The sequence below is a fragment of the Lactuca saligna genome, chromosome 8 (genome assembly GCF_052625555.1).
Source record: "Lactuca saligna cultivar CGN05327 chromosome 8, ASM5262555v1, whole genome shotgun sequence".
Classification (NCBI taxonomy): Eukaryota; Viridiplantae; Streptophyta; class Magnoliopsida; order Asterales; family Asteraceae; genus Lactuca; species Lactuca saligna.
This window is the reverse complement of record NC_136424.1, coordinates 147,733,247-147,759,816: the sequence shown is the minus strand read 5'-3', so window position 1 is coordinate 147,759,816 and position 26,570 is coordinate 147,733,247. Positions and strand designations below refer to the sequence as shown.

Here is a 26,570-nt window from a genome sequence, read left to right as displayed (position 1 = left end):
CCTTTTTGCTTCAAAGATGGAGATTCAACAAATAAAATGGAAGAAGTGGCCTGAGAGTAGATTTGCACGACGAGTATGAGGGTAATGTTTAGAATGAGTGAAAACCCTTATTTACAGATTATAATCTACCTGTGTAAATTTTCTACTCGCCGAGTAGAAAATTCCTACTCGCCAAGTAGGTCCACGTATTCGTGAGTTTCTGGGTTTTTTAAGATGTACTCGCCGAGTATGCATATAAACTCGGCGAGTAAGTCGTGCAGATTGAAAAAAACTTAATTTTTATTTTTATTTTTAACACATCACCCCACACTCTAGGCATTGCTTGCCCTCAAGCAATCATTTAAAACATATTTGTAGAGGAAGAATGAAAATAAAACAGCACCTAAGAAATTAAAAAGAAAATAAAGGGAAAAGAAATGCAAACTCTAAACACGGGTCGCCTCCCGGAAGTGCTTCTTTTGAAAGAGTCATTAGCTGGACTCCTCCCATGCTACGTTTCTACCATTCCCTCCAGCAACAACCCTTCTTCTATGTCTTCATTCCTTGGGACTCCTTCTTCACATCTTTTCACTTTATGTCCATTTACCTTGAAAGGGGTACCATCTTTTGATAATAATTCTATAGCACCATGTGGAAACGCCTTCTTTACTAGAAAAGGACCATCCCATCTTAACTTGAGTTTGCCTGGAAAAAGTTTTAGTCTTGAATTAAAAAGCAACACCTTTTACCCTTCATGAAAGTCTTTATTACTCTTGATCCTCTTGTCATGCCAACTTTTGGTTTTCTCCTTATATATTAAAGAACTAGTATAAGCATCATGTCTAAGTTCCTCAAGAGCATTCATTTGCATCAACCGGTTGTTCTTGAGCTCCGCGATGTTGAAGTTGCACATTTTTAAAGCCCAAAAAGCTTTATGCTCGATCTCCACCGGTAAATGACATTGCTTTCCATAAACTAGCCTATATGGTGTAGTACCAATAGGTGTTTTGAAAGCTGTTCGGAAGGCCCAAAGTGCATCATCTAGCTTGTCCGACCACTCTTTCCGGTTGCTCCCCACCGATCTTTCCAAGATTCTCTTCAAGGATCTATTGGTCACTTCGGTTTGCCCACTCGTTTGTGGATGGTAAGATGTAGAGAATTTATGAGTTACCCCATATTTCCTTAACACCTTCTCTAATTGATCATTGGCAAAATGAGTGTCTTGACCACTTATAAGGGCTTTTGGGACTCCAAATCTTGAAAGTAGCTTCTTCAAAAATCGAACCACCACCCGGGCATCATTAGTTGGTAATGCTTGTGCCTCCACTCATTTGGATACATAATCCACCACCACTAATATGTATTTGTTGCCTTTTGACACGGGAAATGGTCCCATGAAATCAATCCCCCAAACATCAAACACCTCGCACACTTGAATACTTTGTTGTGGCATTTCATTTCGGGATGAAATGTTTCCCGCTCTTTGACATGCATCACATTCTTTGACAAATTGATCTGCATCCTTAAAAATTGTGGGCCAATAAAACCCAATATCAAAGATCTTCTTAGCAGTGTAGTGTGCTCCATGATGTCCACCGGTGGGCCCACTATGACAATGCTCCAAGATTTGTCGGCTTTCATTCCCGAACACACATCCTCATATTATTCTGTCCGTGCAACTTCGGAAAAGATAAGGCTCATCCCAAAAGCAATATTTTATTTCTGAAAAGAATTTCTTCTTTTGTTGGCGGGTAAGATCTTTTGGGATGTACTCACTAGCTAAGTAATTAGCTATGTCTGCGAACCATGGCTCTTCTCCTGTGGTTACCATAATGTATTCGTCCGGGAAGTCATCTCCATCTCTGTCTTCTTGCAACTGCGGGTTTTCAAGCCTAGATAAATGGTCGGATGCTACGTTCTCCATTCCCTTCTTGTCGCTTATCTCGATGTCAAACTCTTGAAGAAGTAGAACCCATCGTATCAATCTTGGCTTGTCATCCTGCTTGGCAAACAAATACTTGATAGCGGAGTGGTTTTAGAGTTTTGCTTGCATAATAAATGGGTTGAAAGTGCTTATTAACCCTCTGACCAAGGACAGCTCCTAAAGCAAAATCACTAGCATCACACATTATTTCAAATGGTAACTCCCAATTCGGGGCAATAATGATCGGGGCATTAGTCAATTTATCTTTCAGGAGTTCAAACGCCTCTAAACATTCTTTAGTAAAATTGAATGGTGCATCTTTTAAAAGCAATTGTGTTAGAGGTCTAGTTATTTTAGAAAAATCTTTTATGAAACACCGGTAAAAATCCGCGTGTCCAAGAAAAATTCTAATGCCCTTTACATTAGTTGGTGGAGGTAATTTGGCAATGGTGTCAATCTTTGCCCGATCCACTTCAATTCCCGATTTGGAAACCTTGTGGCCTAGAACTATACCCTCCTTGACCATAAAGTGACATTTCTCCCAATTAAGAACTAAATCGGTCTTTACACACCTAGAAAACATCAAATCAAGGTTAATGAGACAATCAAGGAAGGAAGATCCAAAAACAGAAAAATCATCCATAAAGACTTCCATGATTTTTCCACCATGTCATGGAATATGGCTGTCATGCACCGTTGAAATGTCGCGGTTGCATTGCATAACCCAAAGGGCATGCATCGATAAGCGAAAGTCCCACTTGGGCAAGTGAAAGTGGTATTTTCTTGGTACATGGGGTCTATGAGTATTTGGAAATAACCAGAAAATCCGTCCAAGAAACAATAGAAACTATGGCCCGATAATCGTTCTAGCATTTGATCAATAAAAGATAAGGGAAAATGGTCTTTACGAGTGGCATCGTTTAGCTTTCGATAACTGATGCACACTCTCCAACCGATTACCGTTCGTGTCGAAATAAGCTCATTGTCCTCGTTGGTTATGACCGTCATTCCTCCTTTCTTGGGCACCACTTGGACCGGACTAACCCACAGACTTTCGGAAATAAAGTAAATGATCACCACATTTAAGAGCTTGACTACTTCCTTCTTGACTACTTCTTGCATGTTTGGGTTTAATCTTCTTTGGTGTTGTACAACTGGCTTGGCTCCTTCTTCCAGGTTAATCTTGTATGAACAATAAGAAGGACTTATTCCCTTGCTGTCGGTAATGCTCCATGGTATGGCCCGTTTTCGCTTCTTCAATACTTGAACTAGTGCTTCTTTCTCAGATTCGGAGAGGTTAGAGGCTATTATAACTGGCTTTTGATGGCCATCTTCAAGGAAAGCATACTCCAAGTGATCTGGTAACGTTTGTAGCTCAGTTTTTGGGTTCTACATGTTGGACTCGCTGAGTACAGGAAAGGAACTCTGCAAGTCAGATGCTGAATTGATGAATTCCACCTTTTCTGCACATGAACTCGGCGAGTAGATTGGCCCTACTCGTCGATTAGCTTTATCAGATTGCCTTATTAATTCTTCATACTCCGCTTCTTCCAGCAGCCTCTCGATCTCCATTAGGTCTTTTTCAGCATCGAATTCTTCATCAAAGACAGTGGACTTGTTGGAATCTTCATTATCACACTCTTCCATCAACTCATCAAACATATCTATCGAGAATGCTATGTCATCACTATTCCTCACATGCTTCATAGCTTGATCAACCCTGGAGGTGACTGAATCTTCTCCTACCCGTAAAGTAAGCTTTGAGTCTCTCATGTCCACTATAGCACTTGCCGTGTTGAGAAAGGGTCTTCTAAGGATGATCGGGACTTGAGGATCCGCCTCCATGTCTAGGATTATAAAATCTGCAGGAAATACAAACTTGTCCACTTTAACCAATAAGTTTTGACATATTCCTCTTGGAAATATGTCTATCTTGTTTACCAAGTGAACTGCCATGCGAATTGGCCTTGGTTCCGGGAGATCTAATTTCTTAAAGAATGAGTAGGGCATGAGGTTCACACTTGCTCCCGAATCAGCCAACGCATGGATGGTAGCCAAGTTGCCAAATTGGCAAGGCAAATTCAAGCTTCCCGGGTCACCTTTCTTCTTTGGTAATTTGTTTAACATGGCAACTGAGCAGTTTTCATTAAGAATCACTTCTTTCACCTCCTCTATCTTCCTTCTATTTGTTAGAAGCTCTTTGAGGAACTTTGCATATTTTGGCATTTGAGCGACGACTTCAATGAATGGTATGTTGATTTGTAGAGCTTTGATGTGATTCAGAAACTTCTAGTACTCCTCTTCTTGCTTTTCCCTCTTAACTCGGGCTGGGTATGGAATTGGAGGTTGAAAGGGCTTTTCACAAACGTGTTCTTTCATGTTTTGCAATGGACTCGTCGAGTCCATATTATGGACTGGGCGAGTAATGTCTGTGTCATGCAGAATTTTATTTTGGTCCCGTTTTTCTGCATCCTCCTTTTGTAAGTCTTTGGGAGCTTCATTCTGAATGGGTGCTAGAGGTGTAATTATCTTCCCACTTCTTGTTGTGACTATGTTTATGTGTGCGCCTCGTGGGTTGTTTTCGGATTTACTAGGGAGTTCGTCGAGTGATCTTTGGTTGATTTGTTGAGCAAGTTGCCCAAGCTGCATTTCAATGTTGTGGATAGATGCTTGCTGATTTCTAAGTATGGTTTTTGTTTCTTGGATTGCAGCATCATGATCATTGTGTCTCTTTTCTGAAGCAGCTACAAATTTGGTGAGCATTTCTTCCAAACTTTGTTTTCTTTCTTGTGTTGGCTCCTCCTTTTGGTAAAACCCCCTTCCCTTTTGCTTGTACTTCTCCTCCTTAGCCTTCTTGTACTCGTCATAAGGGAGCCACTCCTTCTTTGGTTTGCGCCAATCTTCATCATATCGGTCCCCACTTGCGTAACAAACTTGCACCTTTTTGTTGCCATTTTCATCCATGTCGCAGTCTCTAGTGAGATGAGGCCCATTGCAATTCTCACAACCCACCCGAATAGCATGGATCGTTTGATCCATTTTATCTATCCTCCTATCCATGGTTTTTAGCATAGCCATGACCGCTGATAAGTCTTCTGTAGCTGCATAGGCAGCTCCCCTAGTAACATCATTTCTTCGATTATGGTATTCTCTAGAATGTGTAGAGAATTCTTTAATCAATTCCTTGATCACCGGGGGTGGCTTCTTTGTGAGCGGGCCTTGCGAGTCAAGTAACTGCCTGGTTGTGACATTGACTCCATCATAGAAGATGGAGACTTCTTGTTGGCCATTAAGGTCATGGTGTGGGCAATTCCTTAGCAGGCACTTGTACCTCTCCCAAGCTTCATATAGTGACTCTCCAGCTTTTTGTTCAAAGTTAGCAATGACCTTCTTCAACTTGGATATTTTGGAAGGTGGGCAAAAATGATCAATAAATTCTTCTTTCATCTTGGCCCATGTGGTGACTGACCCAGGAGGGAATGACTTGAGCCAATCTTTTGCAGCACCTTTGAATGTAACTGGGAGCATACGAAGTAGCTGGGTCTCGCGAGGCACATTTGGAACAATAAAGTAATCATCTACATCATTGACTTCATCCAAGTGCTTGTAAGCATCTTTGTGATCTTTTCCATAGAAAGTAATCTCCTTTAGTTGAGCGAGTATGTGGCCCTTTAGTTCGAAAGTAGTAGTAGCAGGAATTGCGAGTTGCACAAGTCCCAGGCCGGTATCATCGCGGATCCACTTCTTCCACTCTCCCATGGGAATTTCATCAATGTTAGCCATGGTAAGAGCTAAATCGTAGCCGGTATCGGAGTCGTGCCCGTATGTAGGTTCTTCTTCCTCATCGGTGTCGTACTCGGTGTCTTCCTTGATCGGGTCTTCGCTTGCTAAAGATGCGTTGGATGCTCCTGATTTGCTGCTCTTTTTCTTTCCAAAAACAGTCTTCAAGTTAGACAAAGGTGACTTCTTAGGTGTATTTGAGCTCTCCACGTCCTTGCCTCTATTCTTTCTCAATGCGGATTCCGGGTCTTCAAACGGGGGTACCAGCGAAGTGTTTGATCCTCTGGTCATGAAAGACCTAAAATAAAACAAGATAAACACGTAATAAGAACAAAAAAAATGCAACTTAACTAAACAGAAAAATAAATGTCAAACAGCAGGTTACTCCCCGAGTAGGTGCGAATGCACTCGGTGAGTAGCTTGTTATTTAAAAATAAACAAAGCTAAAGAAAGAAATTCTAACAAATTCTAAAACCTAAACTACTGACTATTTGACTGAAATAAATTAACTTTGTGCCAGAAAACTCACACAAAGGATCGATAAAATTAGGAATTAGATTAATATTTGAACCGTTCCCCGGCAACGGTGCCAAAAACTTGATGTCTGTAAATGCACTGGTTTTAATCCTACTTTTAAGTTATAAATTTAGCACACAAAGGCAGTGAACCTGTCTTTTAGTGGTATAGATGTATAAGTAGAGTGTCGAACTCAGGGAACGGGAATTAAACTAATAACTAATTTTAACTAAGCAAGTAATAAAAGTAAAGGTTTTTTTTTCTAGTTTTACAAGACTACAAACTTAAACAAAACACCTAACATGAAATTTAACTAAAAGCTAACAAGTAAAAATTCACCAAATTTTGATAAAGAGTTTCTGTTTAGGTCCAACCAATTCACTTCTATGGTTATTTTTATAGTAATGTGATATATTAATTGTTATTGGTTACCAACTATAGTGGTTAGGTTCATATTCACTAATACTAACCCTTAGATAATTAATTAATTCAAGCAGTGGCCAATTGTTTAAACTAATTAATTCCCTAGTTCAATTATTTGGATTAAATAAGATTTGTAATTGGTTAATCAAATGGGTGATTCAATTAACCTCTTGTTTGTTGGTTTCTCAAACAAGCTCACACATTAATTTACCCATTCTCTTATTAATTCTAGTTTCATGTTCATTATTCCTAGTCATATGATAAAGTAGTCACATAAACATATGAGGTTAACAACTAAGAGATGTTCATGCAGCTTAATTGTCTTCCAATTAACAGAAAATAGTTGTAACCAATGCATAAGGTTCTTTAACAAACTTAATTTAATGAAATCACCAATAAACAATCAACAAAAGTATTAATTAAACCATAGGAGTAATTTGGTTCTTCCTAAACAGAAACAATCCGAGTTTTAGCTCATGATTACAAGGAAACCAGGCTCAAAAATGAACTTGATTAAACTAAACATAATGCAATCCTAAGATTAAGTGGAAAATATAACCTAATTCGCTTCCAAACTTCAAAAGATCAAAGATTAGGGTTCTTCAGGTCTTCAGGGGTTTCTACAATCGTAGCTCTATCTCCAAGGAAGCCAGAAAAGTCTTTAATTCGGATTAAAACTCCATATTTATAGTTATCACAAAACAGGGGATACTCGGCGAGTAGGTTGTGGACTCGCCGAGTAGGTTCATGGAATCCATGTACGGCAAGGATTTTTGACTTTTCTTCGGGAACATTCTTACGAACTCGCCGATTTGGTGCGTGGACTCGCCGAGTAGATGTGTGATTCTTCCTTTTTCTTCATTCTTTGGTCTTTAATTGCTCCTCCTTACTCCTTTTTGCTCCAAAGTTGTCTCTTGGACTGAAAACACAATTTAAGCATCATTAAGTACCTTTTGTCCATATTATGCATATAATTAGCTAGAAATGAATAAAAATATATGCTAAACATATGGCTAATTATGCAAATATCAACATTTAGCCTTGTTTAGAGTCTGTTTAAGGGTTCAAAGCTTAGTACATTCAAGCATTGGGTATAGGAAAGAGTTCCGTAAGTTATTTGCGTTGAAATCGAGCCGAACACTCCATGTGAGGGAGTATACGGCCGTACACATGAGTGTATGTCCGTACACATGTGTGTGTGGCCGTAGACCTATTTTGGTTGTACACCCCCTCCATAAGAGTGATATCCCTTCATTTCTACATCATTTCTTCAGTGTCCAAGTCAAGAACTCGAGTTTTCTCTCAACTATCTTCAAGCTTTTCACCCGATCATCAAGAATGTAAGCCTTTATTCCATTTTGATTTCTTGTTATCCTTCTTCTCGTAGTAACACCCTTTTATTACATCCATGGAAATCATCGTTTGGCTAGATCTTCAAATCTTCATCCATTTCACCAAGAACACCACGAACACACACTTGTTCTTGGTGATTATGAACCCTCTCGAGCCTCCAAATCATAAGTACTCCTTCCCTATGCTTAGTACATGTTAGGAACACTATTTTAACACCCTAAAAATGACCATAACATAAGATCATAAGGAGTGTACGGCTGTACACCCATGTGTGGTGGTACACCCCTCAAAACACCCCTAAAGGGCCTCCAAAGTGCAAATCTAGCTTCAACACTTGATGAGCAATAGTCCCACAAGCTTCCCTATCATCCAAGCAAACTTTTGTGCACTTGTTACCATGAGTGTACGGCCGTACACTCCCTGGCCGTACACCCATGGCTGCACACTCCTCATTGTGGTTGTATACTCCCCTTATATGAATCACATGTGATTCTAACATTTGGTCCAAGTGTTTCCTAGTCCCTAAAGGTGTTTCCTTACATGTGGTTGCTTCTAAACACTATATTCATGCCAATATATGTCATTATATGTCATTTAGGACTCGTATGTGTCTCGGGACTTCACTGGTGGAGCATCTCATCCTTACGCATTTATTCGTTTGAATCACCCACATAAGGTGAGTTCATACCCGTATAATCAATCTTTTAAACTGTTTTAAATGCTTTTAGGTGGGGGGGGGGGGGGGAATACAAGTTGAACACAATTGATAATTGTGCAAATGTTTGATATAAACATCTTTTAAAGGGTTGCTTATGTTTTATTAAGTGATCAAAAGGTTTCAAAAACTCTTTTAAAGTTATGTTACTTTATAGTTTACAAAACTCCATTTTTAAAGTACAATCATAACTTAGTACATAAAATGAGTCTTTTCATCAATTCAGTATCAGTTCAAGTAAACATGCTAGTAAACTATAATAGGTATAGTTTAGGGGTTCAGTTCATACTATAACGAGTACATAGAAGAGCATACTATAACAAGTAGAGAGAAGAGCATACTATAACAAGTACAAGGAGGAACATATTATAACAAGTACAAGGAGGAATATACTATAACTAGTACTCTAGGAAGACATTGTATCCTTAATTCATTATTTGTAACAAATTAAGATGTTAATATATCATTACGGGTTTGCGTTAACACCAGTACGATTTCACATAGCAGGGTTACCAGACACAAGGTGATAAAACATACTAATATATCTATCCAGGTTTGCGTTAACACCAGTACGATTTCACGTACCGGGGTTAGCAGGCACGAGGTGATAAAACATAATAATATATCTTTCCAGGTTTGCGCTAACACTAGTACGATTACACGTACCCAGGGTTAGCAGGCACAAGGTGATAGCAATATATTAAATCGAAATTATTTATATAGAGTATCTTTGTAAAGTACCTGACTGTAATAAATAAAATACATAACTTATTCATAACATGAACATTAAGTAGAAAGGGACATATAATGCTAACTTTAAGATTCGTTAGTGTATACATCAAGGATATATATTAAATCGGGTCTAGGAGATAGTAGGACGTGTGCTTTCCGCCTTACTTCCTGTTCCTTGTTTGGTTGTGGGGTTATGGCAGATGCACTTAGTCTAGTATCTATCCGATCCTAGTTATATATATATATATATATATATATATATATATATACATACATACATACATACATATATATATATATATATATATATATATATATATATATATATATATATATATTCTGTATACACCAAGTAATAATAAGGAGTACCAGTTATCGGTCGAGTCATAGTATACTAATTCAAATACATCGTTTTCTAGTACAAGAACATGCTTTTTAGAAAGAACACAAAGTAGACTAAATTAGAAACTTATCAGTAAAAAGGGTTTAATCCATTTTATTAAACCAGTGTACTTAAAGGACCTTTAGTGGTTAATTCCGTAATACCTTAGTTTATACTTCAGAGTTATATATAATTAATATCCGATAGGCAGTTGGATGTGTGCTTTCCACCTTACTTCCTGTTCCTTGTTTGGTTATGGGCTTAGGGCAGATCCACAAAATTAACTATCTATTCGATATTAGATTATATATAGCTTGTATAAATTAAGTGATTATAGAACGGACTAATATGGTTACCATTTTTACTAAAGGAAATAAGGGTTTTCCTTAAGGAATGTTTTCATCAAATATAGAGGAACTATTACAGTTAACTACGTGAGTACCAAGTGAATATGCCAGGGTTATATACAATGAGGATCTAACAAATAATGGGAGGTGTGCCTTCCGCCTTATTTCCTATTCCTTGTTTGGTTGTGGGCTTAGGGCAGATACACACAATCGATTGTTTGTTTACTCTGGGTTTTATATAACTTGGATCTACTTAGTACTCATAGAAAGGATTGTAGAGTTATTTTTACTTATCTTTCAATAAAGCAGGAAATATAAGATTTTCTGGAGGAACAAGCGAGCTTTTCTAAACAAAACTTACAACTTACTACAACTTACTTACAACTTACTAACATCACTAAAATCTTATGAACTCACCAGCTTAAATGAAGATCAACTCTTTCAAAATAATTTGTATTATCAGGAAACTAGTAGACAGGTACGCGCGCTGAGATTCAAAAGATGGAGCATAGTTGCTTCATGTCATGTTTTGTTATTTAAATATGTAGTCTATGTTTTGTGAACCACACACTTTATAAACACTTTCTTTCTAATGAAATGGTTGTTTATTACTTTGATTACTATGATGCATGTCTTGTGATAGTAAACATGACGTCCTCCACCCCCGAACGTTTCTGTCGTTCCGGTTTTGGGGTGTGACAGATTCGTATCAAAGCATTGTTTATAGTGAACTAAGTATATCAACCGATAAAAGATATAAAACTATAAATATAATGGGGCTTAAGTGTTGGAATAGTGTCCAAGGCTGCAACTATATTAGGCAAGTATTTGACCCGATTGTGCATGGTCCTTTTGGGTTGCCTTCACCATAGCAACGTGATAGGATGATTTATTAAGAGAGAGTAAATATTATTAGTATATTATGAGAATAATATAAAGAATAATATATTAATATAAGTCATAGAATTAATTGGAATTAATTTGGTGACTTAAAGAGATTAATTAAATAAGAGGGTATAAACTGTCAATTGCTTGATAGTTAAACTTTAGACTGTAAATCCTTATTGATAAAGGATTGGACGATTTCTAAGGATAGTATAAGCCAAAATCGTCCATAGGTTTATCAAGGAAAGGATATGGATTAACTTAAAGTCTAAGTTATCCAATTAGGGTTTAAGCTGTAACCCTTAAGGAGTCTACAAGTATAAATAGACCCTATGGCTGAGGGAATTGGACATCCCATCTAAAGTAGAGAGACTCTGGCCGAATTCCTCCCCTCTCCTCTCTCCCAAATCATCCTTCTAGCTATTTGGTGTTTGTAAGCCATTAGATGAGTGACAATTATGACTCTAGAAGCTCCATGACAACAAGATCAACAAGGAATTCAAAGGTATGATTCTAGATCTGTTTCAATATTGTTATTACACCTAAATAGTCATTATAAGTCTTGGATTCAAAGCATGTTTGATTAGAAAGCCTAGATCCAAGCATTAGGGTTTTGCATGCGCACATAGGAAAGTTCTTATGGCTAAAACCCATCAGTGGTATCAGAGCCTGGTTTGGTTTTCATTGAATTATTGCTTGATTGTATGAAACTAAACTGAAAAATTCGATTTTTATGTTTCTGAGTCATGGACTCGGCGAGTTCCAAAGTGGACTCGGCGAGTAGGCCTGACTCGGCGAGTCCCTTTGTGTACTTGGCGAGTCCGAGCGTCAAGATTAGCCAAAAACGGGATTTTTTTCATGTTTATCTTACGGAAACTTACCTTAATCATATTAGATCAACCCTAATCCGATTTTGTGATATATATGACTATATTTTTGATCTAATTGAAGATAATTATCAATTAATAAAATATTTGATTTCCTTATATGATAATTATTAATCAAATATAGATAATTATGTGATTTTGATTATTTTTTATTTGATCCTTTACGTTTTAAATGTTTAAAACATGTCCTCAAGTTTTGAAATTTATGTTTTGTGATTAAAAGTTTAATTTAGACAATTTAAATTTCAAACCCTAGAATTTTACAAGTTTAAAATACAACCCTATACTAATATAATATTACAAGATTAATATATATATATATATATATATATATATATATATATATATATATATATATATATGTATGTATAACTTAACTGCTAGTCTTACCGTTAGTAGGCCTCATTCACGAAGCCGATCTATAAGGTGGATATAAGGTTGCGGCCTATAAAATGACGCTTAATGGGTGTACACTCACACCCACCGCTCGCTTGATTGGTGGAGGGTCGTTAGCCGAACGGGTAGGATAGGGTAACCTCATCCTCTCATTATAGTATAATAAGAAATACAAAGTAACTACATGTTTTATTAAAATTTCCCAATCTTAGTTACTTTAGGAAAAGTGAATTGATGCAATCCCATGAAATTACGCTTTGCACCTTGCTAAGAAGTTAGTGGAGCGTGTGTGGTTTACCGGTACACTAATTGGTTCTAAGCGAAGATGGCAAAGGGTGATTCATTGTTTATCATAGTTTGATGGAGCGTGTGTGGTTTACCAGCACATCGAATAGGTGATCGTTACAATGAAGGCACCATGTGAATTTGCATGGTAATTCACACCCACTTTGTGATCCTCGGTATCCCAATCACAAACGAGAGGGGCATATCGAGATTTAAACATGCCATTGAAAAGTTTCAATGAATCTCATCCGAACCTAGGAATTCTCAATACATTTAGGACTTAAAGTTATGTTTTTCATGGTGGAGAATTAGTGAATCGTCATTCACTTACCTTCAAATTGTTTGCATATTAGATTACGGCATCCCTTTTCTAATGTGTAAATATTGTTGTTGGATCCTAGCCCTAATTCTTCTTATTGGGTGATAATTAGGGATTCATATTCTAATCTATCTTTGTTCTTTCTATTTGTAGATGTCGAACACTAACAATGCTGCTGTGAGTTCTTTCACTTTGATGAGCCTTTGTCAAAAGGTCACCTTTGATGGAACGAACTTTAGTGAACGGATAAGATACATTCGCACGATTGCTCGCTATGAGGATAAGGAGTATGTCCTCGATGAGAAGCTCGAGAAAATCAACCCCGAAATCGCTACTCCCGCCGAAATCACCGCTTTCGAAACTCACGAACGTGATGCAACGAAAGTGCATTGCATCATGATCGCGACTATGAACTCCGAATTCCAAAAGTCCTACGAGGACATGTATCCGTACGAAATGCATCAAGACTTATTGGAGTGATACCATCAAAACGCGAGACAAGAGCGTTATGAGATTTTCACGAACATGATTTCCACTAAGATGGGTCATGGAGAATCTCTTACCGTGCACTTGCAAAAGATGCAAAGGTATGTCGACCGCCTTCGCAAGTTAAATGTTGACTTTGGGGAGGACTTGGCGATCGACATGGTGCTTCACTCTTTACCTCCGAGCTACAATCAATTTAGGATGACCTATCACATGAACAAAGAAGAGCTCACCCTATGCAAATTCCAAGGTCTCTTGAGGGTCGCTGAGAGCAACTTCAAGGACAAGTCTGTTGCACCAACTCCCAATCCACCCGCTGCTCCTGTCTTGGCAATTGGAAAAGGAAAAGGAAAGAAGAGGAAGGCTTCGTCAAAGAACCATCGCAAGGTGAAAGCCCGAGATGGTGCCTCTTCTAGTGGGACCAAAGTTGATCCCGCTAAGCCCTGCTCTAATCCGAAGGAGGCAGAGTGCCACCACTGCCACAAGATAGGACATTGGTAGAGAAGCTGCCCGGAGTACCTGCAAGCCATCAAGGAAGGAAAGATCAAGCCATCTTTTGCAGGTATATATACAATTAAATCTAATGATTCCCACAATACTTCTTGGGTTCTTGATACCGGTTGTGGTTATCACATTTGTTCTAATGTGCAGGGACTAAGAAGAAGTAGAGACGTGGAGCATGGAAGAATAAATCTAATCATGGGGAACAGAAGATCGTCGCCTGTGACCAAGATTGGAGTGTATTCTTTAGTGCTTAGGAATAGTTTATCTTTAGATTTGAACAATTGTTGCTATTCGCCAGAAATGGCTTGAAACATCATTTCATTTCATGATTTGTTTAGACAAGGTTTTAGATTTTCTTTTAATAATGAGAATGGTTCTATTTTAGCTTATCTAAATGGTGTCTTTTACTTTGAAGCTATACCATGTAATGGAATTTATGAAATTGTTATGATTGTTGATAACTTAGGAAATGATGTTTTGTACTTGGATTCTTCCAATAGTATGGACAAGGCATCCTTATGACATTGTCGTCTTGGACATGTCAACAAGAAACGCATAGCCCAACTCCAAAAGGATGGAGTGTTGGAGTCATTTGACCTTAGGGAAGATGACACATGCGAGTCTTGTTTACTTTGAAAGATGACTAAGTCACCCTTCGCTGGTACGTGCGAAAGGGGTGAGGGTCTATTGGACCTCATACATACCGATGTGTGTGGACCGTTTAGATCTACCACGAAGGATGGTAACCGCTTCTACGTGACTTTTACCGATGACTATAGTAGATATGGGTATATCTACTTAATCAAGCAAAAGTCAAAAACTTTTGAAAAGTTCAAAGAGTTCAAGAATGAAGTGGAAAATCAATTAGGCAGGAAGATCAAGATGCTTCGATCCGATCGAGGAGGAGAGTACCTAAGTCTTGAATTCCACGATTATGTCAAGGAGTGTGGAATAGTTTCACAATTGACGCCACCTAGGACACCACAATTGAATGGGGTGGCAGAAAGGCGTAATCAAACCTTGTTGGACATGGTTCGCTCTATGATGAGTCATGCTTCACTATCTATCTCTTTTTGGGGGTATGCCTTAGAAACTGCCGCCCATATCCTTAACCGAGTCCCTACTAAGAAGGTTTCCAAAACACCTTATGAGATGTGGACGGGGAAAACTTCTTCGTTAGCACATATCAAGGTTTGGGGTTGTGAGGCTTTCGTAAGACGAGATACTCACGACAAGCTCGAACCTCGTAGTGAGCGATGTATTTTCATCGGCTACCCACAAAAATCCTTTGGATATCTCTTCTATAGACCAAAGGACAATGTTGTCTTTGTTGCGAGGAGAGGAGTTTTCCGATAGCAAGAACTCATAGGCCAAGGAGACAGTGGGAGGCAAATCGATCTTGAAGAGATTCAAGAGTCGATGGATGAAGGAACCTCAACCGTTGGCGCTCAACCCGAGGAGGAAACTCCGGTTGAACCGATTGACATATCATTACCTCTTAGACGTTCCGAAAGAGTTAGGTTTCAACCCCAGTTTTATGGTTTTCATATTACTACCAAAGGGGACACGTATATTAGTGATAGTACACTAATAAATCTTGATGAACCTAATAGCTATAAGGAAGCCATGGCAGGCCCGGAGTCTGCAAAATGGAAAGAGGCAATGGATAGCGAGATCCAATCCATGTATGATAACCAAGTTTGGAATTTGGTTGATAATGTGCCTGGACGTAAGACCGTTGGGTGCAAATGGATCTTCAAGAAGAAGACCGACGTGGATGGAAAGGTACACACGTTTAAAGCGCGACTAGTTGCGAAGGGCTTTACTCAAACTCCCGGAGTTGACTATGAAGAGACCTTCTCACCAGTTGCGAAGATAAAATCTATTAGAGTGATGCTAGCTATTTCCGCATTTCATGATTATGAGATTTGGCGAATGGATGTCAAGACCGCTTTCCTTAACGGAAAGTTGGCTGAGGATGTTTACATGGCTCAGCCAGAAGGGTTTGTGTATCCGAAGCATCCGAATAGAGTGTGTAAGCTTGAGAAGTCCATTTATGGACTAAAGTAAGCATCTCGCAGATGGAATCTTTGCTTCGATGAGAAAGTCAAAGAGTTTGGATTTGTACGAAGCGAAGATGAATCGTGTGTATATGTCAAAGCCAGTGGGAGTATAGTAAGCTTCCTCGTTCTATAAGTCGATGACATATTACTCATAGGAAACGACGTCCCGACTCTGCAAGAGGTTAAGTCCTGGCTCGGGAAGTGCTTCGCTATGAAGGACCTCGGAGAGGCTTCCTATATTTTGGGAATAAAGATAGTAAGAGAAAGAAGTAAGAGACTAATAGGACTCAGTCAGAACACTTACCTAGAGAAGGTACTAAAACGTTTTAGTATGTAAAACTCAAAAAAGGGAGAATTACCGATACAAAGCAATGCCAAGTTGAGTAAGACTCAAACTCCAAGTACCGAAGTCAAGATAGATGAGATGAGCCGAGTTCCATACGCTTCCACAGTTGGCTCAATCATGTACACTATGACTTGTACTCGCTCTGATGTAGCCTTTGCTTTGAGCATGGTTAGTCGATATCAAGGGAATCCTCGCAGAGCCCATTGGGTTGCGGTGAAGAATATCCTTAATTACCTTCGGAGGATCAAGGAATGGTTCTTAGTCCTTGGAGGGAGTGATGACTTGAAGGTGCGAGGGTATAGTGACGCCAGTTTTCAGACCGACAGGGACAACTACCGTTCGCAGTCGGGCTGGGTCTTTACCCTGAATGGAGGATCAGTAACTTGGAAGAGTTCCAAGCAGGAAACCGTAGCTGATTCAACGTGCGAATCAGAGTACATCGCAGCGAGAGAAGCGTCGAAGGAGGCAATATGGCTAAAGAACTTCATTGGTGATCTTGGAGTTGTACCTGCCATAAAGGAGCCGATGGAGATTTTCTGTGATAATGAAGGAGCGGTTGCCTTGACCAAGGAACCGAGAGATCATGGTAGATCACGACATATTGACAGAAAATATCACTTTTCTAGACATCGTGTAGAAGAAGGACAACTCGTAGTGAAGAGAATATCATCGGAAGATAATCCAGCAGATCCGCTTACGAAGGGACTGATTAGGGTTAAGCATTTGCAGCATGCTAGGAGTATTGGGCTGAAGGATGATATCAGCATAGATTAGATAGTATTAGAAACATATAATAGATTAATGTAATTAACATTTGATGATTAAATAAAGGAGTTTTATTTATAAGTAATGTTACTGTCACATGTTAATTGTTTAACTATTGTTTCACTTTGCATGTTTTGACTTCCAGAAGATTGTTCAAATAATCAATGAATGAAGATTGTCATGAATGAAGATATGAATGAAGATTGTCATGAATAGTCCACAATCGTTCATATGTCGGAAGTATGAATGAAGATATGAATTGAGTTTATTAAGAATAATCAAATTGTTCAAATAGTCCACAATCGTTCATATGTCGGAAGTAGATATGAATGAAGATTGTCATGAATAGGTATGTAGAGTGTCTAAATGGTGTTAGATATAGCAAAAGATTGCTACAACGTTCGTGAGTTCTTATGAACTAGGTTTGAGCATTGGAATAAACTCGCGCTTGCTGGAATCACCTTATGGAATATGATATAAAAGGGTGATCGCAAGACGATAATATCATATAGTCTTAAAACCTAGATATATGGTTTGTTATTGGTTAATTGATTGTACATTGATAATGCGAAAACGCATTGGTAACTCGATGTTATAAAACACATTGTTGTGTGTAGTTGGTTAATGAATAAGTAAATGCATATAAGTCGAAGTTTATCTGTAACTTTTATCCTAAGAAGGAAAAAGTGATATCTCGGCCGCTCGATGATTTGATTTGACTTATGTGCTGGGCCCGGTCAGAACTGAATTGATGTGTTCGATTAAGTTCTATGTCAAATAAATCGGAGATCGAGAAACCAAATGCTAGACTAACTATTCCATAGTATTGTCATCATGATTTCTAACAGAGGACTGTACGATCCCTTATCTAAAGGACAAGATTGATTAGATCAGTGTTTGACAGCGTCTTTGAGAGCTACGATTGCAAATCGGATTGTACCTGCGCATATAGTTACTAGACTTATCCAAGTGGGAGACTGTTGGAATAGTGTCTAAGGCTGCAACTATATTAGGCAAGTATTTGACCCGATTGTGCATGGTCCTTTTGGGTTGCCTTCACCATAGCAACATGATAGGATGATTTATTAAGAGAGAGTAAATATTATTAGTATATTATGAGAATAATATAAAGAATAATATATTAATATAAGTCATAGAATTAATTGGAATTAATTTGGTGACTTAAAGAGATTAGTTAAATAAGAGGGTATAAACTGTCAATTGCTTGATAGTTAAACTTTAGACTGTAAATCCTTATTGATAAAGGATTGGACGATTTCTAAGGCTATTATAAGCCAAAATCGTCCATAGGGTTATCAAGGAAAGGATATGGATTAACTTAAAGTCTAAGTTATCCAATTAGGGTTTAAGCTGTAACCCTTAAGGAGTCTACAAGTATAAATAGACCCTATGACTGAGGGAATTGGACATCCCATCTAAAGTAGAGAGACTCTGGCCGAATTCCTCCCCTCTCCTCTCTCCCAAATCATCCTTCTTGCTATTTGGTGTTTGTAAGCCATTAGAGGAGTGACAATTGTGACTCTAGAAGCTCCAAGACAACAAGATCAACAAGGAATTCAAAGGTATGATTCTAGATCTGTTTCAATATTGTTATTACACCTAAATAGTCATTAGAAGTCTTGGATTCAAAGCATGTTTGATTAGAAAGCCTAGATCCAAGCATTAGGGTTTTGCATGCGCACATAGGAAAGTTCTTATGGCTAAAACCCATCATTAAGTTCTCTAGATAATGATATATTTTAAGAATATAACAATACGTTATAAAAATATACCTACTTGCTTATAAATATATACATACTAGAACAAGTATCACAAGAAGAGCAAGAACAGAAGTATTTAAAGGTTGAACACTGCGGTCAAACCTGGACAGTTATGTAATCATAGCTAGGATCAATATAGGCTGATCAATTATATTCATTCGAGATGTGACCAACATGTGTTTAGGAGTGATGTGGTGTTGCAACAGTCTTCAAACTTACCTAATTTTTAGGGTTTGGGTGGTATATAAGTGTCCTTATAACTCATTTCTCCCAACATTTTCAGCCTCCATATCTTTGAGACGTTTTCCAAGACCCTAGCCTTGTGTGTGTGAGTTTGAGTGTGTGTGAGGGTCCTTTTTGTTGAGAAGAAGAAGAAGAAGAAGAGATTCCTTGAAGAGCCTTGGTGTGGATTCAAGCTTTGGATCTCAGATCTTCATCGCTTTGGGAAGCTGCAGAAGGTAAAAAAGCTTTTACCTTTACTTGTATTTTCCCTTAGATCTTGCATTAAAAGTTTTATGTGAGCTTAAGTCCCCTTTTCTTGGTCTTGATGAGTTGAGCTACTATAGGACCAAAGGGTCCGTCCTTTCAGGAGATTTAGGGTATTTTATGTCATAAAATGCTATCTTGGCCCATTTAGTGGTTTCATGCATGTTATAAAGGTCTTAAATGGTTAAGATAAGCAAGGGTTTTGAGTTTAGGTATTTACTGGACATGCATAACCATAAAGTTGGAAACGTTATGGTTTGGGACACCTTTTTTGGTGTAGATCTGGCTTAGGACGTCTGAATGTTAGATATTAGGAACTTAATGGAGATTTTCATGGCCACAGTGTATGCTGGGCATACCAAGGCGTACATCAGGAGTAGGTGGTCTGTGTCATCTTTCTGGTCAAGATGGGTACGCTGAGCATACAACTGAGTATGCTCCGAGTACTTAGCCTGATGGGTTTTGCTACTTTACGCTTCAGGTATTTGGTCGTTTGGTAGGATTTGATGCTTGGGCCTTATTGGACCATCTGGACAAATGTGTTTTGGGTTAATAAGAGGACCGGATCTTTGGGTGAGGCCCAACAAGGGGATTGGGCCCAATTTGGAAAGTTGGTCCAATAATGGGCCTTGAAATAGTTGGGCCTTTTGGATGTAAATTTTTAGACTTGGGCCTGGCCCAATTAGAGAAAAGGTAATTGATAATTACCTTATGTCTGGGGCCCTTAGTCAAGAGTGGTATTTCAATTGTTTATTAGGTGTTTGTTATTGTGATAGTTCGAGATTTCAGTGAGTCGGCAGTCGGAGGTTTCAGTTCAGCTCGACATTGTGAGGTGAGTCTTCCTCACTATACTTTCGGGTCAAAGGAACCATGGCCGACTCATTGGTTTGATAACCTGATGCTGCTGATATCTTGAGTATGATATAGTTATGCATGGTAGTCTTGATATGCTAGTTCGGTAGATCTGTAGGACTACATGTGAATTACCTGTTTATCTGTTTATGATATTATATGTTATATGTCAACATATTGTGTGGATGGGCTGAGGTAGTACTGCTTTGTGTTGTAGGCAACAAACCTTGGAGTATGCCAAATATGAGCTGAGGGCCAGGGAGTGTATGCCAGACTCATACTAAGGACTTATGAGCATTCCAAATACAAGGTAAGGGCCAGGAATAGCATGCCTTACTTAGGTCGGGGAGTAATCCAGACTTAAGTTGTGGCCCGTAGGGCAAGCCAGACTTATGTTGTGGGCTCTGGGGTAATTCGATCTGTAGAGATGTGGACCCATTGCATACTGTTATGATATTTGTGTTATTTGCTATGTATTGGTATTTTGGAGGATTTACTAAGCTTTGGGCTTACAGTTTTGGATTATGTTTCAGATACTTCAGAGGATCGTGGGAACGTGAAGTCGTGATCGTGCACATCCTCATGTTTTGTTTTACGATTTTTGGATTTCTCTGATTTGAAACTTTTTTTTGAAATAAAATTTGTAAACAATGATGATTTTGAGTTTATTTTAAAAGTTTAAAATTTTCATGAATTTTGTGCGTGTTACATGGCGTCAAGGGGCTCTCCATGCTAAGCTTGTCGGTTCACGTAAGAGAAAGAGAGAGAGAGAGAGAGAGAGAGAGAGAAAGAGAGAGAGAGAGTCTTGTGTACACTCCTATATAGAGTGACTATCATAACATTTGTAGGGTTTTCTTGAAAGCAGAGTTACAAAAGTCACTAGGCCTCTGAGATTGTTCACGTAGCGAATAGCGAGTACTTGGTCTAAACGGGGAGTACTCGGATTGAGTGAATTTTAAAGAAATAAATTTTGGAAATATATATATATATATATATATATATATATATATATATATATATATATATATATATATATATATATATATATATATATATATATATATATGTAACGCCCCAATTCTGGTAGGTATTTAAATATCTAATTTTTCAAGTTTTCAAGAGGGACTCGATGAGTCAGTTGCCCGGCTCGTCAAGTAGAGACGGGATAAGCACGTGTTTGGAGCCGGCGACTCGGCGAGTCCATATGCTTGGTCTCGGCGAATCCGCCAGTCTGGATGAAACCCTAAAGCTAAGGGTTTGCACCTTATTTAAACAACTTTTTGTTCACTAATCAGCCTCCCTCACCCATAGAGAGTTCCATACTAAAACCCTAGCCGTTCCTTATCATTTGTGGTGTGATTTCTCATATTGTGCAAGTTGTTGGTGCATTTAAAGCTAGAAGAAGAGAAGAGAAGAGGAGGAATCAAGGGGGAGCAAAGTAGATTCGATTTCCTTGTTACATTACAGTCTTCTTTGAGGTATCAAGCTCAAACCTTTGTCCTTCTTCAATTAGATCTCTTATTTGGCTTGTTTTGCCATTTTTGGCTTGGCATTAGTATGGAGAACATGTGGTGATGAATAGCCATCTGATCTACCCATGTCTGAGCTCTAGAAGCTCAGATCTACTGCCTTTATGGGACCATTCTTGCATAAAAAGCCCTAGATCTACACTTTTGGTCCCTTTAGAGCCTTTAAACCTTCATTGATGCATATACACACGTAAAGTTGGAAACTTTACGTGTGAAACAAGCCTTAGGAACCGAGATCTATAAGTTGAATGCAATGAAATTGATCAGAATCGACTGTATAGTGTTTGCATGGAAGCAACTCGGCGAGTTGTTCTTCAGACTTGGCGAGTCGAGCCACGAGTCCCCGATTTTCCCCTTTTGGGTTATGCCGAGTGGAACCACTAAGTTGCAGGTGGACTCAGTGAGTAAAGGGAAGAGCTCGTGCTTACAGTTTCAGTTTTGGTTTCAGGTACTTCCGCAAGTAAAGGGAAGAGCCCGGGATGATGGCATCGCACACACCACGGCTTCAGTTTTATCCCGGGAGTTGGTTTAGTTTTTCTTAAATATGACTTGACATGGTTTGATACAGTTTTTATCACGACACTTTATGATGGTTTTGAGATAGTGACGTATGATTTTTATTTTATGGCATTCGATGTTATGGTTTTAGTATTATTTTAACAAAAAAATTTGGATCGTATTTTGGGACGTTTCAATATATATATATATATATATATATATATATATATATATATATATATATATATATATATATATATAACAAATATCATAAGTTAATTAAACTTATAACACAACAGATGATTACTAATAACAATTATAGTTTTTTATTACAGAAATATCAAAAATCTTGAGTTTTTCCGATTTTTCTGAGTTTTCTGAGTTGGCTGAGTTGATGTTTTAGATGATCATATCTAATATTTTTGCAAGAATATTTCAAGTGAGCAAACTATTTCTTGATTTAGATGCAAGTCAAAGGTTTTCTGATAACTCAAAAATTGTTAAATGTCATATTTTTCGAATTTTTCAGATTTGGTGCTTCACGTTTATTCTCATATCAAGGGGATTTTACTTTGACATATATGATTCCAACATATTCTCATGACCATTTCAAGATTTTATAATCATATTTCAATTACAAAAAGGGGAAGATTTTGATAGGGTCACTCAAAAGAAGATTGTTATTTCTCAAATCTTGATTTTTTTTTTGTTAAGCTTGAAATAGATTTATTGAAGTTGTGTACTTTTTGTGTCTCGGTGAGCATATTTCAGAATTTATTTCATGTGATGACTACGTGCTTTGATTGACCCAAGTTTAGTTCTCCTTGAATGAGTTTGGCTGAGAATCAAGTTTTTGATTCCTCACATAATGCTTTTAGGTGATTATGGCATTACTAGATGTTTTTCATGATTCATTTTGAAGACTAATGTGATATTGACAGGAGCTCTTAATTGTCTGAGGTGCATAAAAGTGATTCGGAGTGCTTGATTCTAAAGTGGGTATTTTTTATGGGTTTTCACTAAAATGCCATATTTTTTTAGATTACTTTCGATAGTTGAGGCTGATTATTCCCATTGGAGATTTTTCTACCTTGGTTCATAGCCTAGAGCACATCAACACTTATCGACCACCAAACATTTGAGTTTACAGATTTCATTGTCGTTGCTTCTCACTACGATGTCTCATTGAGTTTTCTTATTCATGACTACTTGCTTATTCGGATTTCAGAGTCTCGTCATCAATTTTGAACGGTGAGGCCAATAATATTGGGATGTGAAGTTCTTCATGGTGGATGACAAGAGAAAACTTAGAAGATGTAATTAGAGATATGGGTTTGAGAGAGAGAGAGAGAGAGAGAGAGAGAGAGAGAGAGAGAGAGAGAGAGAGAGAGAGAGAGAGAGAGAGAGAGAGAGAGAGAGAGAGAGAGAGAGAGGATGCCATAACATTTGTAGGGTGTGCTTAAGAGTAGTGTTACCAAAGTCATTAGGCCTCCACGGTCATTCTAGTAGCGAGTAGTTAGTACTCGGTCTAGACATGGAATACTCAGATTGAGTGAATTCTAAAGAAATAAGTTTTAGAAATTTTTATATATAATAAATATCATAAATTTATTAAAACTTATAACAAAATAGATGAATACCAATAACAATTACAGTTTTTTATTACAAAAAATATCAAAATTTCCAAGTTTGGCCGAGTTTTCTGAGTTGACCGAGTTAGACTGATTTTCTCTGAGTTGATCCCGAGTACCGATTCCGAGGTTTTTGCCTGATTCTTAGAAAATGACCTCAACATATAGGTGGTTGTGAGTAATCGGCTAAGTAGGCCGAGTTTACAACACTGCTTAAAAGATGTAATCTTTGAATGTTGTGAGTTTAGTTAATTATTTATACTATATCTAGTTCCATGATCGATAATGTCTCTTAACATCCAAATCATCGTGTTGATTGTATAATTTAAAAAAAATTGTTTAAGAAAACAAATAAGTTAACTGCATTTTATCGCTAAACGAATAAACCGTCCAACCATTGCTAATCTTTCACTAATTCTTCGCTAAATTCTTTTTGTTGCTAAATATTTATTAACATATGAAACCCCTGTTGCTATTTGGTTGGCATCGTAGTGGGTGGGAAACAAAATTTACAGGATTATGGGATTAGCGACGATGTCTTCCATTGCAAAACTTAAAAGCTCCATCGTGACAGCGACACTCCGTTCAGTTTAATTATCACGGTTTTGCGACAGAATTGTTATCACATTTCAACCAATTTTAAAGACTTTTTTCACTCAATGTGTCCAAAATAGATCATGAGATTTTCGATATAAGGTTTAGCAGCAGACACAAATAAATATATAATATATCAAGGGGTTGCCTTATTAAAAAAAAATTGAACGATAGTCTTCATTGTAAAATCCATCACTAAAAGATAAAACCGATATATTTACACTCAATTTACACTTATTAGAACTTTGTATAGATTTCCAACGGAGGATACGTGACAGATTTCGACGGTTTGTGACAGATTTTGACGAATTTATAGATGGTAAAATATGAGGGGTTTCAATGCCAACAAGTAGATCCACCTCTTTAAAGATGACATGCCCACAAAATAAATGTGATAACATATTTGCTAGAATAAACAATTTTCTCAAATTGCATGTCATCTTGGTAAAAGGTATATGTCATCGGCTCGAACACTTTTAACAGTGTTCATATACTTTTATGTAAGTCGTTGAAATGAAAATACAATCTTTAAACGGTCTTTGTAAATTCCTCAAGCATTTTCTTTTCAGAATCCATGTTTAATTTGGATCATCCATCATAACAAGATTGATTCCTTCAACCGATGCATCATAGACAGTAATTAATGAATAGATTTGCAACAAGCTACCATCCACCTTACATTTAAAGTGCTATTGTTGATGAATGGAATCCTGTTTCAAACAAAGGGATGAATAACAAGTTGTACATCTTGAAGCAAACACATGACAAATTAATTAACACATGAGATGAGTGAAAAAAGGCTTGAAACATATCCGATCAAGAACAACAACAAAAGCCATGATGAGTTGAGGGTCGAAACCTGGCTTCACCACCAGGGTAAATACCTCTTCACTCAACATTATCGTACTACCAGTGCTGCTACTGCCACCACTCATCATCGCCGCTCCCGGAGCTGTTCTCTTCCTCATAATCTTTGCCGCCACTTCTCCGCTACCGGTGCTCTTGATCTTGCAATTACGATTCCAAAACGAACCTTCTATTCTGAAATCAGGTTTGCGTAATAGTTTTCTTGAATCACAACCACCGCCGCCACCGGTTTCCGATTCTGCATGATGATGGTTTTGGTGCTCGGTTGTCGTGCCTGTGAAGAAGACTTCAGCCTCGCATTCATCTTGCTCGTGTTTTGTTCTTCCTAAAGCCATCATAGACGACGATGGTCTCCTCATCATGAAGATTCTTCTGTTGCTCTTTGATGATATGTTATCATCTTCTCTATATATACATCCATTCCACTGGTTTTGAATACTGAAAATCTGAATTTCTATAAATATAAATCTGATAATATGTAATCAATATATCTCAGCATATTCATACATGATTAAGAAGATATACGTACCTGTGGTTTGAGGGTAATTAAAGGATTGCCGGATCCGTCCATGAGGACAAGAGCACCACCACCGCTACCACCACCACCACATCCGGCGCCACCGTTAGTGTTAACAGAAGAGCAAGACCAGCGGCTTCGAACATGGCTGTTCCTGGAGTAGTTGTCAACGCGGAAAGCCAGCTTTCCATTGCGATCATACACAGTGAACCCATCAGTGCCATGGAAGCTCATGCTTGATCGTTTCCATACAGTAAGAGTCGTGTGTTTTGGACTTGAAACTGGAACTGGAATCGGGTCCAGATGATCATGATCATCGCTTGTTAGGCGATTTAATCCGCTTTTGTTTTCCAAAGATGGATGAATTCTAGACATTTCTCTCTTTCTTGAATTCGCAACTGGCAATCTAGTGATTATAGTTTAAATATTTCTGGGAGATGAATTCGATGCGAGTCTAAGCGGCCAATTTGGAGCTTATAGATCCTATTTTTCGTATATCAACAATGTTAATTTACAAAAGTACTATATATAGACAAAAGTTGAATACATGATTTACAAAAGTACTATATAATTAAAAAAAAAGAACTAAGAAACCAATGTTATCTTTATATTTATCCTTTTAAATTTTTACATATATACCAATTATATACATAAAAACTCATCCTTTTTCAGTTTCTTTTAACTGGAAAAAAAAAATTAAAATTCATAATTTTTTAACCATTATTAAT

At 37.8% G+C, this 26,570-nt stretch overlaps 1 protein-coding gene and 1 non-coding gene across 2 annotated transcripts; one reads left to right on the top strand and one right to left on the bottom strand.

The window, feature by feature from the left end:
* The first annotated feature begins 5,195 nt into the window (after nt 1-5,195).
* On the top strand, nt 5,196-5,302 carry LOC145013541 (small nucleolar RNA R71). Its single transcript, XR_013665094.1, has one exon. It is a non-coding gene; the product is annotated as a small nucleolar RNA R71 (small nucleolar RNA).
* Nucleotides 5,303-25,068: 19,766 nt separating this feature from the next.
* On the bottom strand, nt 25,069-26,351 carry LOC145008141 (protein LURP-one-related 5-like). The gene is made up of 2 exons (XM_078966755.1): nt 25,855-26,351; nt 25,069-25,771 (listed from the first exon to the last, which is right to left on the bottom strand). Exons 1-2 carry the CDS (start codon nt 26,215-26,217, stop codon nt 25,232-25,234), a joined length of 903 nt encoding a protein of 300 aa, XP_078822881.1. The 5' UTR covers nt 26,218-26,351; the 3' UTR covers nt 25,069-25,231.
* Nucleotides 26,352-26,570: the final 219 nt, after the last annotated feature.